We start from the raw sequence: 14,692 nt of genomic DNA, 5'->3' as shown, positions 1-14,692 counted from the left end.
TTTATTTTATTATTATTTAGTTTTCCTCTTGTTTCATATCATTTATATGTTTTTTTTCTCTATTCCTTTGCTACTGACTCAACAGCACCGTATGGCTGTTTTCTGTGTTTGAGTCAAAGGGTTGAACTTTGTTTGGTTTGGAAATTCAGCCTAAAAAATAAAATAAAAAACGACTCCGTTCAACCTAAGAGTACACCTGAGTCTCTGCCGTGTGGGAGCGAGCTTCACTAAATCTGCGAGGGCAAAGGTGTAACCCTCACCCCACACCTGCCATGAGAGCTTGTGTTCAGGTCAACTAGATTTGAGTTTTGATTGCTGTGTTTAAGTAAGATGATTTCATTGTTATCTGAAGATAACATTGATACGTGTATGCTTTTGCACGAGCTGGAGAAGGAGAACTTATTTTTGTCTTTAACGCGTGCATGATGAAACACCGGCACCATTGAGAGTGGACTATGTAAAGAAATCTAAATAGTTACCTAAAATCTAGTTAACCTGGTCACCGGTGACTTTCACGAGGCGTCGGGCTGCTTCACAGAGCAACCTTTTCAGGTAAGAGGCGGGAATGCTATGGGTCACACAGGCCTGTCGGAGCTCAGTGGACCATCAAACCCTCTCCGCTGAGTTCAGGCTGTTTTCACGCCAGCGGAGAACTCGTGTTGTTGTAATGTCACCGAGTGACCACCAGGGGTCGGCTCCGCTGTGCTGTCCGGTCTCTGCCGCTGGGGGGCGCTGCTCCCCCTAGCGGTAGACACCGGGGGTCTGATGGCAGGATGGCGGAGGCAGGGGGACCGGATTCCGCCGCGGCGCGGTGCCCTGACGAGTCATCAGATAGTGAGCCGGAACAGGAGCCCGGAACTCCGCAGAAACTCATCCGAAAAGTGTCGACGTCCGGCCAGATCCGCAGCAAGGTACGTGTGCTAACATCCGGGGCTCCTTGCGCATAGCCGGCGGTCAGCGGCGGCGCTCATTCAGCAGCGCAGGGCCACACGCAGCCTGAGGGCACGGCGCTGTCCACCGGCTCACCGGCCCGCAGAACTCCATGTAAAATACGGACTCTTTAAAAGCCGGTCCCTCTTTCTAGCGGTAAGCAGCCGGTTTATTGTTAGAGTGAAACATGTTCGGACCAGACATCGACCGTCGGATACTCCGGCGCGCAGTGAACATGATGTGTGATGTTTCAGCGCTGCTCTGACGTCTGTTTCCCGGACAGCCGTCCTCCACTGGCCGCTGCGGGCGGCGCTATCTTTGCCTTTAAAACACAAGTGTGAGATGTGGGCTGCATGCTGGTGACGCCGAACTGAAGACCGGACGCGTTTGCGCCTTAAACCGGTCTACTGTCTTTGGCCCGTGCTCCCGTAGTCCAAAGATTGGTGTCACTTTAAATCTGACCGATTTTAAACGGAGTTCTGAGCCCAGGCTTCAGCGTCCCTGGAAAAACTGTGCTTTCTGGGGTAAGGGCCACAGCTCTTAGACCATTTCTAAACCACATAACAGGAAACGCCGTAGCCAGACACCGAGTTTCAGTAGATGACCGGGTGTAAACACGGATCTGACTGGTGCGGTTTTTTCACCATCTGTGGAGCTTCCGTTAAACCTAATTCGGGCAGAAACGGCATAAAGTCAGCGGAGACGCCGGTAAAACGCACGGAAACAACAGAGAAACGTCGCGAGTTTAAACCGGTAACACATACCGGTTACTAGCTCACACCTGATAACGGAAAGATTTGGGCCCGCTGTGAGACATCGGTGTTTCCTATCGCTGGTGGCCTAAATGCGCGTGCTGCTGCGGGGTGGACAGAGGCGGCTGAGGCGGCGCTACGTTAGCTTTAGCACTGTGACACATAACGGTCCCATCACGGTCGACACGTAACGGCCGGTTTTCCGGTAAAAGCAGCGGGATTTTAACTGCGATAGAGAACAGCGGGAACTCAAACTGGCACCGCTGATCAATACGTGACAGATTATACTTTTATTGATTACTGATCGTTTTTCATATTGCTGCCTTCACGGGCAGGCTAAAGACTCGGAAATGTGGACATCGTGTTGTCAGACGATGTTAAAGCAGCTCCATTAGGAAACAATTTAAAAAACAAACCCGGAGTCCTGAAAGCTCACTGTGAGGCGCTTCCTTCGACCTACAGAGCTGACCAAAGACAGGCTCTGGTTTTCAGGGCGGTAGGCATCATTGATGAGCAGGACACAGGTGAGTGAGGTGTGGTTCCTGCTGCAGGGGGGCCTCCGGTGACTTAATCCCACTCACAGAGAGCGGTGTTATTGGGCACCAGATCAAATGTGCCAGGTGTTCCTCTGTGAACATGGCGTCGTCATGGCGAAAGGGTTAACGGGTCAACGCTGTGACCTGCAGATCTTCACCGAGTCCTCACTTCATAGAGCCGCACGGCAAGAAGGTCCTGAGTTCAATTCCACCATCAGGCCGGGTCTTTCTGTGTGGAGTTTGCATGTTCTCCCCGTGTTTGCGTGGGTTCCCTCCGGGTACTCCAGCTTCCTCCCACCATCCAAAGACATGCAACTTGTGGGGATAGGTTAATTGATTAATCCAAATTGCCCATTGGGAGTGAATGTGAGTGCGAATGGTTGTCTGTCTCTGCATGTTAGCCCTGACTGGCGACCTGTCCAGGGTGTACCCCGCCTCTCACCCTATGACAGCTGGGATAGGCTCCAGCGCCCCCCACGACCCTGGAAAGGATAAGTGGAAGCGGATGGATGGATGTTTCTCTGTAATAACAAACTCAGTGTAAACTATCTGTGTATAAACCAAAGCTGACACTATGAGACTTCATCAGAGGTGTGAGCATCACTGCAGGTGTCTTTGGTCGTGTCCAAATTCATGGACTGCATCCTCCTGAGGTGGTCGGGTAGGCCGGAAGTAAACGGCTGTTAAATTGGACGGTCTCGCCTTCTAGTTAGCGTCAGCGCTGTCTCGGTGGAGTTTAATGAACTCGGCCGTCTGCTCCTTGCTATCTAAAATATAACAGGACACTGGCGTAAACTCTCGACCGTCTCATACTTCTGTTTAATCAGTTTTCTGTTTGACGTTTAGTCAGCTGTGTGAAAACCAAGGAGGAACCCACCCGGGGGATTAATAAAGTTTTATCTAATCTAATAACTTTAATCTCAGCCAAACCGATTTACTCACGAACAAATAAAACACTGAAAAAAGCCCAACAATAACATTTTTAGGTTGTCTAAGTGACTTATATATCACGTTTAACCCGAGCAGCGAAAGTGATCTGAAAGTGATGTGCAGGGAGTTGTGCCGTTCTCGGCAGCTCCAGTGACCCGCGAGCTCCTGGCTCGCTGTCGAGCTGGTGGGTAACAGACGTCTCCGAAAACGTCGAAGCACTTTTGCAAATATGCGATATCTTGATAAACCGAGCAGATATTTGAAGTTTTCACAGCTACTTTCTCGCCTGAAAATATGTTAAAAGTTTATTTTGTGACCCAGAAAGATTAGTAATAGTAATATTAAAACTTAGTAGCGGCTGCCGTTGTTGGAAACTGGAGTTTGGCTGGGCCGCGCTATGAATTCTGGGATATGGTGGGCCACGAAGGACACACCCGACCCATCCTTCAAATTCGGGGAAAATGAGGACGCATTTGTCGGCTGCATTCGGAGGAGTCTACGAATTTGAACAGCCTTCGGCGCGTCGCTGTGACGTAATCGGTCTACAAATGCAGCCTCAGGAGGAAGCAGCCCAGGAATTTGGACACGACACAAATCTCTTCAAACACTGAAAATGAGAGAAAATTAGAATAATGTCAATAATAATTCTGACAGACATAAAAGACGGAGTTTTTTAACTTTTCAAAATAAAAGCACGGGAACGAGGAGATAAATCACAGGTTTAATGCCTGCTCATGCAGTGAAGTCTGGAATTTCCCGCGGCAGCAAATGGAAGAACAGGAAGAACATGGGTTATATTTAGAGTATGGGACAAACATTGAGATTGAGTCATGTGGGACTCTGACAGGAAGCTGCACTCCACTGTTTCCTGCTGTCCCACGCCTCAGCCGCCAGAAACATTCAAACACTTCCAACTTTATTTAAAACTGTGCAGCGGACAGCCTCCATCTTTACACAAGATTTACACACTTTCAGCTTGAGAAAGAAGAAATCTGTGCTCACAGGTGTGTGTGTGTTTCAGACTGTGCTGAAGGAGGGGAACCTGCTGAAACAGACGAGCTCGTTCCAGCGCTGGAAGCGGCGATACTTCAAGCTGAGAGGGAGGACACTGTACTACGCTCAGACCGCCAAGGTGAGCCCCACCCTGCCGCTCAGTTGCTGGGCTGTGTTCTGAGGACGCACGCGTGAGCATAACCTTTTCTGTGTGTCTGCAGTCCATCATCTTTGACGAAGTCGACCTGACGGACGCCAGCGTGGCCGAGTCCAGCACCAAAAACGTCAACAACAGCTTCACCGTGAGTCTTAATAATAATGGATTGGATTTATATAGCGCTTTTCAAGGCACCCAAAGCGCTTTACAATACCACTATTCATTCACTCTCACATTCACACACTGGTGGAGGCAGCTACAGTTGTAGCCACAGCTGCCCTGGGGCAGACTGACAGAAGCCAGGCTGCCATATCGCACCATCGGCCCCTCTGGCCAAACCTGCAGCAGCACGGCCAGGTTCATCCACCGCTGAAAATAGTCCCCACACAGGCCGCTGTTCCTGCTCTGTGTGGTTACACTACAGGAAGTGACCTCAGGATAGATTCCTGTTTAATTCACATTCTGTCTAATCAGCTGATCAGTGACTGGAAGCAGGCGTGGCTGAGTTACGTCTGTCACTCATTGTGTGTCTGTGTTTGTGTGTGTCTGGTTGTGTGTGTGTCTGTGTGTGCTGCTGGCGTCCATTAAAAACCTGGTTTTCCTTTAGTGTAAACATATTTACTCTAATTTATTTATTTACATATTTATTTTTTTCTATTTTTAACATTTTTCACAGATTAGTTTTTTTTTATAAATTTTGAAATGTTGTGTTGAATAATCTTCAGCTTTTCTTTTGTTTCTAACTGAATCCATTTGTGTGTTTTGTGCTGTTGTCGCTTTGATGCTCGGAGCTGTTTGTGCTCATCAGAGTTTCTGTTTTAGTCACACAACGGACTCACACAGGAAGAGAGCGTCTTATTTTGGCGAGTGAAGTCATTTCCTGTAATTGAGGCCTTTGAAGTTTGTTTAAAGAGTGTGTGTGTGTGTGTGTGTGTGTGTGTGTGTGTGTGTGTGTGTGTGTGTGTGTGTGTGTGTGTGGTCGGTATAATAACAGTCTGTGTGCTAAAAATACACAGTCACATGAACACAGCTGACACACACACTCCTCCTTCTTGCTGGTTGGATTGGGTAGAAAAGGAAGGGGGCGGGGCCGGTGCAGGGAGAAATGGTCAGAGCGAGGCAGAGACGACAGCAGACCAGAACCAGGATCGGGACTCTGAGCCGGACTTTCGTCAGGACGCGGTAAGTCAGCTATTGGTCAAAAGGTCATGATGTCACCGACAGCTGACCGGCTTCACGCTTCCTGACTCACCGCTGCGTCAGATCCTTCACGCTGTTATTGGTGACGTCTCTCCTCCGGGCCTTCACACGTGTTTTGCTCTGAGCCTCGGTGACGCTGACCCAAGTGGGCCGGGCGGTCTCCATCAGCGCTCACCGTTAGTCAGACGGTGGAAGCAGAGTGATGGCGATTAATCGAGCTTTCGTTTTGTCGACAGAGCTCATTAGTTCTCGTTTTAAACGCTTCCTTCGCCCATGTGTTCCGATCACACAAAGGAGGATTATTGTGAACTGTGGCTCATGCACAGCTGCTTTGGTGGCTTAAGTGAACTGTTGAGGTGTCCGCCGCGTTTTAAACTGAGCTCTGGGAAAAGACCCCGTGGGTCACATGACACGGGAATGAAGGAACGTGTTTTATTCCCCTGCGTTCATGCCGCTGTGTGTGGATCTGTGGACTTCCCGAGGCTTAGCATGAGTCGGCTGCAGCAGCGAGGACAGGAGCAGGAAGCTGGAAACAGGCAGAGGAGGAGACGTCAGGTGACTTTGTACAGCTCAGTGATTGGGTGATGACGATGTGGAGAGAAAGCAGAGGTTCAGGGACGGTGGGGGAGGGGCAAGAAACACTGCTATCTCTGTTTGTGCTCACAGAGGTCCATTGTGTGCGATGGCGTGATGTCACTTCCTGTTTGTGATGCCCGTTTGCCGACAGCGGCTGTACAGACTGAGGCTGAGCAGCTCCACGCCATCAACTGTTGTGATTGGTCGGTGAGCCGACGTGGAGCGCCCTCTGCAGGAACGACTTAGCACACAATTACAATAAAATACAAAATAATGCTGCGCTGCTCATCTGTAATCTGCAGGCTTCCCAACGCCAGCCAATCACAAGAAAGTTGTCTTACAGGGGGAGGAGCCCAGAATACTTGTAAAAGTTCTAGATGTTCAAAGCCGCAGCCCAACCCGGGCTGTGTTTCTGTCTGTGTGGACTCATCCCACAGTGTCAAAGTCCAGTCGGCAGCTGGGGGACCCGTGCTCCGTGCTCGCTCTTCCTGTTCGTCGGGTTAACGTGACCACTGACGGCTGATTCCTTCTCTCCGTAAGGCACCGCGCTGCGAGCTCTCCTGACCAGTGTTGGTCAAGTTACTTGAAAAAAGTAATCAGTAACTAATTACTGATTACATCCCCAAAAAGTAATCCTGTTACTTTACTGATGACTTATTTTCAAAAGTAATTAATTACTTAGTTACTTTTTAAAAACATGATTTCCAACCTGAGTAGGTGATAAAGTGATAGATCTTTCAGCCCAATTCTACTTTTTCTGCATAATCCATCATACAAAATGTAATCAAATGGAAAAGTCTCTTTTTAAAACTTGTTTTATTAGTTTTAATCTTTTAACTTTATGCATCAAGCAAACATTTAATTATCTGCAACATTCTCTGACTGGAAGAAATTAGTTTAACATTTAAACCTATTTTCTGCACATTCCAGCACATAAAATAAAATGTTTTTTGTGTTTACACTCAGTCTTTCAAATAGATGCAAGTAAAACACAGCAGAAAATAAATAAAGTCAAAGACTCAGCGGTCCTGTTGCTCTATTTTCACCTGTAAAGCAGGAGTGGGGTAGGCGGAGGTTTACCCTGGTGCAGGTGTGCAGCGGTCAGTGGAAGAATCCGCGAGTTTCTCTGTGAGTTTCCCATTACGTCGTAGCTACTCGGTGCTTGCTCGGAAGTTTAGGGGTTTTTTCGCTGTAAAAAGAAGTTTTCTTCCCACGCACAGCGGACACTAATGTTTTTGTCACTTTTTATGGAATCAAGCTCAAAGTAAGGTCAGTACTTCCACGCTTTAAACGCTGCACGCTCATACTCTCTCTGCACTCGATATGTGATCCACTGTTGATCTGCACACAGCTGTTGTCACGAACGTCGCACTCGCTTACGTCACTGTCGTGAGACATTCTGGCAAAAAACTCACGGTTTTAGTAACGCGGCTCACGGGAAAGTAACGGTAATCTAATTACCGTTTTTGCAATAGTAATCCCTTACTTTACTCGTTACTTGAAAAAAGTAATCGGATTACAGTAACACGTTACAAGTAACGCGTTACTGCCCATCTCTGCTCCTGACAGGTGTCAGCAGCCCGAGCAAGGAAGTCTGCTCCCAGATATCCCGGCGTCCTGTGATGCTCTCCGTGTGACGGCCGAGCCTGTGCTGCAGGTTCTGTGGTCGCGTCCTGAAACGAGGCTTTGTTGGGACGTGACTAAGCTCTCACACGGAACCCTGATCATTCCCAGAGTGTTCGGACTGAGCCTCGTGTGCTTTTATTCCCAGACATCAGAGTAAAAGTTCAGGAAACTGCAACAGCAGGAGCAAAACTGATCCAGAACAAGTCAGAATGTAGCCACTCATCAGACCCTGCAGCAGTCTGAGCGCGTTTCCCAGCATGCACCACACCTGAGACACAACCTGAGGAGCAGAGTGACAGAGGCACCAACTCTAACACACACACAGTTTGCGTGTGTGTGTGTGTGTGTGTGTGTGTGCGTGTGTGTGTGTGCGCGTGTGTGTGTGCATGTGTGTGCGCGTGTGTGTGCGCGTGTGTGTGTGTGTGTGTGTGCGTGCGTGTGTGTGCGTGTGTGTGTGTGTGCGCGTGTGTGTGTGTGTGTGTGTGCGTGTGTGTGTGTGTGTGTGCGTGTGTGCGTGTGTGTGTGTGTGTGAGCACTGGATACCTGATAAGGGTTTCTTGGTTGGGTCTGTTTCTGTCATTGAGGAAACAGAAGCTTCATTGTAGAGCAGCTGATCAAGAAGTCACAGAGTTATGAGGGCAGCAGCTCTTCAAGCTTCCAGCTGTGTCCTCATGATTTGACATCTTGTTAATTAAAGTTTGAAGTGTGACATCTGAAACTCCTACATCTGGCTGTGGACTGTGAATGCACCGTGATGTATGCACCTGTGTGTTTCAGGTGATCACGCCCTGTCGGCGCCTCATCCTTTGTGCAGACAACAGGAAGGAAATGGAGGATTGGATGACGGCGCTGCGCAGCATCCAGAACAGACAGAATTATGAGGTCAGTCTTGTCCCTGCCATCCCAGTGTACAGAGACTGGTCTCTGTACAGCCTGCTCACTGTGTGTGTGTGTGTGTGTGTGTGTCCCAGTCCACCCAGTATAGCATGGACCACTTCAGTGGGATGCACAACTGGTACGCCTGCTCCCACGCCAGACCCACGTACTGCAACGTGTGCAGGGAGGCTCTGTCAGGGGTCACGTCACACGGCCTCTCCTGTGAAGGTACACAAGTACACACACACACACGGTGCAGAGCAAAGAGCTGTTATAGTGACAGTGAGGAGTGCTGTCTGTGAGCAGCAGCGTGTTCCTGATCAACAAACTTGGAGCTGAGTGTGCTCCACCCACCTCCACCTGTGTACACGTGGAGGTGGGTGTGAATCAGCATCCTGTGAATCAGCATGCAGGCGGACTGCATCCTTCAGATACAGCTTTCCTTTATTGGCCTGTAACAAAGCTTTTGAGGCTGAATGCTATCAGCAGACAGCTCCAGCTCAGGGGCTGTGCTCTGCAGTTTGTAGATGAGCCGCAGGATAATTTGACCTGTGTGTCTGTGTGTGTGTGTCTGTGTGTGTGTTTCAGTGTGTAAATTTAAGGCTCACAAACGGTGTGCAGTCAGAGCCACCAACAACTGTAAATGGACAACGCTAGCTTCTATCGGGAAGGACATCATTGAGGACGAGGACGGGGTGAGACACACAGCACAGATGTCCTGTCAATTCTGAGTCGGGGAACGGCTCACCTCTGACCTTTGACCTCTGTGCTCAGGTGTCGATGCCTCATCAGTGGTTGGAGGGAAACCTGCCGGTGTCGGCCAAGTGCACCGTGTGTGATAAAACGTGCGGCAGTGTGCTGCGGCTGCAGGACTGGAGGTGTCTGTGGTGTAAAGCAATGGTGAGACACACGCACACACGCACGCACACACACACACACACACACACGTCAGATGTGTGAACAGGTGAGCTGTCTCCACAGGTGCACTCCAGCTGTAAGGAGCAGCTGTCCTCCAAGTGTCCCCTTGGTCAGTGCAAAGTGTCCGTCATCCCTCCGACGGCACTCAACAGCATCGACTCAGACGGTGAGTGTGCTCCTGTCAGTCTGAGCCCCCCGCTGCCCCCCGCAGGGCAAACACACTCACTGCAGATCTGCTCACACAGCCGTCATCCCCACCATCACCATTATAATCACTAACATTACCACCTCACGCTGACGCGACCCTGCAGGTTTCCTTCTTATTTCTCCTGATGTCAGTAACACACACAGTGAACCCTCTGAACATGATCGCACAGTCAGCGTTCTCCTGAATGATGGGTACGGCCGCTCGGACAGTACCGCCACATCTCCGTCTCTGTACCTGCACGTCTGTGCTGGAGCTTCATTAAAATGGCGGTAAAAACGGACATGTCAGAGAACTAAACACAGCTGTCTTCATCCCACAAGAAAGAACATCTCCAGACTGCAATTAAAGATAATAAACAATAAAGATGAGTGTGCTCGGTAAACAGGCAGGTTCATCCACACCATCAACGTGTCTCCTCACAGAGAAACGTTGAGCTCTGTGCCATAAACTTTGAAGACGTCAGAATGCCGACACTTCCTCCACAAAGATGACCTTTGACACCAATACGAACCAATAAAGTTGTGGTCTGACGACCGTTGAAAAAGCTCACCACCCTCACCGGTCACTACAGCAGACCCACTCACTCTGTGCAGGCTGAAATATGACAGCAAAGGGCCTCAGGGTGGGTCACCAGTACCTCTTGACTCTGATGTGTGTTGCTACCCGTTTTCCCGAGGCAATTCCGTTGCGCACCCTTAAGGTTAAACCAGTTGTTAAGGCATTGGTGAACTTTTTCTCTATTTTTGGTTTACCAAAAGCTGTTCAAACTGACCAAGGCTCTAATTTCATGTCTAGGATTTTTGCTCAGGTTTTGCAGTCACTTGGCATTAAACATCGGAAATCTAGTGCCTATCATCCGGAGTCGCAAGGTGCGCTCGAGCGGTTTCATCAGACATTGAAATCGATGATGCGGAAATTTTGCCTTGAGTCTCAAAAGGAGTGGGATGAGGGGTTGCCGCTGCTTCTTTTAGCAGTGAGAGAAAGTGTGCAGGAGTCGTTAGGATTTAGCCCTGCTGAGCTGGTGTTCGGTCACACAGTGCGTGGCCCCTTGCGATTGCTTAAGGAGAACTTCCTGTCCGACACTGTTGCCCCTAAGGAAAATGTGTTAGACTATGTGAGCTCTTTCAGAGAGCGTTTGCATAAAGCGTGCGCAATTGCACGGGATGCTCTCAGTGCAACACAAGGTAGGATGAAGAGGAAGTTTGATGTGAAGGCTGTGCAGCGAAAATTTGAGGTTGGTGATAAAGTTTTAACACTTTTACCGGTCCCTGGATCTTCCCTCCAGGCCAAGTTCAGTGGTCCGTATACAGTGCAGGCGAAATTGAGTGACACGGATTATGTCATCGACACCCCAGAGCGAAGGAAAAAGTGCCGTGTGTGTCATATTAATATGATGAAGCCCTACTTTGCTGGTGGTGTGTCAACAGTTGCGACTGTGGGGGTGCCGGTTTCCGAAACTCGGTATGACCCAGTAGGTGACGATTTGGTTTTCGGTTGTGCTGTGGGCTGCGCACGACTTAGGAATTCTGAAATCCTACGTGATTTAAGGTCACATTTAACTGGGGTAGACGATGATGTCCGAAATGACGTGTGTCGGTTGATTGAAAATCATCCTAATCTTTTCTCGGACACTCCATCCTGTACCACCGTGTTGGAGCATGATATCGATGTGGGGGACCATCCTCCAATCAAACAGCATGCCTACCGGGTGAATCCCACTAAGCGTGCTCTTTTCCAGACAGAAGTCTCTTATCTGTTGGAGAATTGTCTTGCTGTCCCTAGCTCTAGTGCGTGGAGTTCCCCATGTCTCCTAGTGCCTAAAGCGGATAAGACCCCACGGTTTTGTACAGATTTTCGGAAGGTGAACAGTGTGACCAAGCCTGATTCCTATCCTCTGCCCAGAATGGAGGATTGTGTTGATAGGGTCGGTTCTGCGACCTTCGTTACCAAGCTGGACTTGTTAAAGGGCTATTGGCAAGTTCCCCTAACATCACGTGCGGCCGAAATCTCTGCTTTTGTTACTCCTGACCATTTTCTCCAGTACACTGTCATGCCTTTCGGGTTGCGCAACGCTCCCGCCACATTTCAACGGCTCATGAATATCGTGCTGGGCGGCGTCTGCAAGTGTGAAGTGTATTTGGATGACATTGTCGTCTATTCAGACACCTGGTCAGAGCATATGGAGACACTCACTGATGTGTTCCATCGCTTGGAAAGGGCATCCCTCACCCTCAACCTCGCCAAGTGTGATTTTGGTAAAGCCATGGTAACGTACTTAGGAAAGCAGGTGGGTCAGGGGCAAGTGCGCCCTATCTCGGCCAAAATCCAGGCCATACTGGATTTTCCTGCCCCTCAGACTAGGCGTGAGCTTCGCCGTTTCCTCGGCATGGTGGGCTACTACCGGAGTTTCTGTCAAAACTTCGCGGACGTGGTCGCACCTCTCACTAGCCTCACTAGTGTGTTGAGACCTTTTGTGTGGACCTCTGCGTGTCAGAGTGCGTTCCGGGCTGTTAAGACTCTCCTGTGCAGTGCGCCAGTGCTGGCCGCCCCTGATTTTGCACGCCCTTTTAAGTTGGAAGTGGACGCCAGTGCAAACGGGGCAGGTGCCGTATTGCTGCAGGAAGACCATCATGGTGTGGATCACCCAATCGGCTATTTCTCAAAGAAATTCAATGTCCATCAGCGAGGGTACAGCACGATTGAGAAAGAGGCCCTCTCTCTGCTGTTTGCATTGCAGCATTTCGAGGTGTATGTCGGTGGCAGTCCCTCGCCTGTGATTGTTTATACCGACCACAATCCCTTGGTATTCCTAATGCGGATGCGGAACTCGAACCAAAGGCTGATGAGGTGGTCCCTCCTGGTGCAGGACTTCAATTTGGAAATCCGTCATAAAAAGGGCACAGAGAATGTGTTAGCGGATGCCCTATCCCGTGTTTTCCCTTAAACATGACTGTCCAAAACATCTACAAAGGAGATGTCTTTGATTTTGGGAAGGGGGGTGTTACGGCTGTGGCCATAAGAACACTGTGTGGGCTGTTTGTTCTGTCTCTTTACTGTGTTTAAGACTCTTTACAGGTCCCTCCCCTAATGAAGAGTAGTGAGCAGCTGATTGGACCATGGAACAGGTGACCACATTCAAAAAGCCGCTCTGACAGCTCCAGAGAGAGAGAGAGAGAGAGAGTGTGGAGCCGTCGCAGTCCTGACCCTGGTTTTCCCAGCCTGTGTTTATCTTGTGTATTTGTGGGAGTGTGAATTGTAAAAGCACTCGTGGGCTGAAGCGGAAGGGGTGAGCTGCCTTTTCTTTTGGAATCGTTTTCTCCTGTTTTCTTGGTCAGGGAGCGAGGGATAGCTCTGGCATTTGTTTGTTCTTTTTTCTTTCTTAGGGTTTAGTTAGTCTTTTCTGGTGGGACTTAGTTGGTTTTGTTTATTATTTTGGCCTGGGCTCACCCTGGAGCTATGCTTCTTGTCCTTAAATAAAATCACTTTTTTTTACTCACAACTGGTTTGGATGTTTGGCTTGGGAACCAGGGCGGGGATTTGTCTCTCTCTCCTCCAACCTTATGTGCGTCCCTACCCGCCTAGACTAGGGGCGTAACAGTGGGCTCTCGGGTTAAAGCGGCTGTTACAGAGGTTTTAATGTGTGCAGCATCAGAGCCAGCACCGCCCACGTCGGTCTGCAGGAGGTCGACACAAACCAGTGCCCCACTAACCCACGGCAGACCAACAGCTGGTGTGTGTGTGTGTTGTGTGCGCAGGTTTCTGGAAGGCGTCGTGTCCTCCGTCCTGCACCAGTCCTCTGTTGGTCTTTGTTAACTCTAAAAGTGGAGACAATCAGGGTGTGAAGTTCCTGCGGCGCTTCAAGCAGCTGCTGAACCCGGCGCAGGTGTTTGACCTGATGAATGGAGGGCCTCACCTGGGGTGACACGCACACAGACGCACACAGACAAAAACACAGTAACACACAGTATGTTTGACATGCAAGTTCACACCTGTGTGTGTGTGTGTGTGTGGCAGTCTGCGGCTGTTCCAGAAGTTCGATACCTTCAGGATCCTGGTGTGTGGAGGAGATGGCAGCGTTGGCTGGGTGCTGTCTGAGATCGATATGCTCACGCTGCACAAGCAGGTACGAGCTTGCAGGTTAACTCGTGCTCTGCCTCCCGCCGTGCTCGCCGCTGACTGTGTGTATCTGTGTTTCAGTGTCAGCTCGGCGTTCTTCCTCTGGGGACCGGGAATGACCTTGCCCGGGTTCTGGGCTGGGGTTCGGCCTGCGACGATGACACCCAGCTCCCTCAAATTCTGGAGAAACTGGAGAGAGCCAGCACCAAGATGCTTGACAGGTGACCAGTTATCTGATGTCACACGAGGATGGGGACGACCTACGGGTCCGGGCTGTAGCTCAGGTAAACCACGCCTTTCTCTCTTCCTGTTGCAGGTGGAGCATCATGGTCTATGAGACTAAGTTTCCACGGCAACACTCTGCATCCACTGTCACCGAGGACTGCAGCGATGACTCTGAGGTGAGACCTCAGCACTGCTCTGATGAAGAATGGGTGTGGCCAATCTCATTGTCCTCTGCATTGGTCGTGTGTGGGTTTCTGTGATTCTTTCCTCTGGTGGAACAAACCAAAGCCACTCATTTACAAAGAGTATAACAGTATTCAGAGGCTTAGCATGCTTGGATGAGGCTTTATGAGCAAACTGGCTTTTTCTGGTTTGTGCAGGACCAGCTTTGGCAGGTTTTAATATCAGCTAATCAGATCATCGTCAATAAGACAATAACCAGGGCAGCAGTGATGCCAGTGCTGCTCCCTGACTTTAATACTGATCAGTATTAAAGTCAGGGATCAATGTTACCTAGCAACCTAATGATGAGTAAGTGGATATGTTTCCGTGAATGTGGCTGAGCTTGTGCTGAATGTGAGCAGAGGGGCCGATCTGACACTGACAGAAGCCACCATGATTTTATTTTGAAAGTGTCGTGCTTTCTGAA

General features: G+C 49.6%; 1 protein-coding gene across 9 annotated transcripts in view; it reads left to right on the top strand.

Moving 5' to 3' along the window:
* Window positions 1–729: 729 nt before the first annotated feature.
* dgkd (diacylglycerol kinase delta) overlaps window positions 730–14,692 on the top strand; it is a 32,598-nt gene continuing 18,635 nt past the window's right edge. For 2 of the 9 annotated variants that reach the window (XR_014914948.1, XM_085431067.1), the window contains exons 1-10: window positions 4,345–4,443; window positions 8,478–8,582; window positions 8,672–8,804; window positions 9,165–9,271; window positions 9,351–9,476; window positions 9,558–9,660; window positions 13,458–13,620; window positions 13,717–13,825; window positions 13,900–14,039; window positions 14,135–14,219. Coding sequence is in view for 8 of the 9 variants with exons in the window: in XM_085431067.1 (XP_085287193.1) it covers window positions 8,529–8,582; window positions 8,672–8,804; window positions 9,165–9,271; window positions 9,351–9,476; window positions 9,558–9,660; window positions 13,458–13,620; window positions 13,717–13,825; window positions 13,900–14,039; window positions 14,135–14,219 (1,020 nt within the window). In the remaining variant the exon portion in view is untranslated. Of the gene's footprint in view, window positions 912–946; window positions 1,087–1,397; window positions 1,455–1,501; window positions 1,684–1,743; window positions 2,207–4,169; window positions 4,281–4,344; window positions 4,444–5,370; window positions 5,481–8,477; window positions 8,583–8,671; window positions 8,805–9,164; window positions 9,272–9,350; window positions 9,477–9,557; window positions 9,661–13,457; window positions 13,621–13,716; window positions 13,826–13,899; window positions 14,040–14,134; window positions 14,220–14,692 lie in introns of those variants that run through there. The other 7 variants (XM_085431070.1, XM_085431073.1, XM_085431074.1 and 4 more) reach the window with 7 other exon arrangements.

This window comes from Copadichromis virginalis, linkage group LG14 (assembly GCF_057382275.1).
Source record: "Copadichromis virginalis isolate Kocher_CV1m ecotype Utaka linkage group LG14, C_Virginalis_male_GT1.1, whole genome shotgun sequence".
Lineage (NCBI taxonomy): Eukaryota > Metazoa > Chordata > Actinopteri > Cichliformes > Cichlidae > Copadichromis > Copadichromis virginalis.
This window is presented reverse-complemented; position numbering and strand designations above follow the sequence as displayed.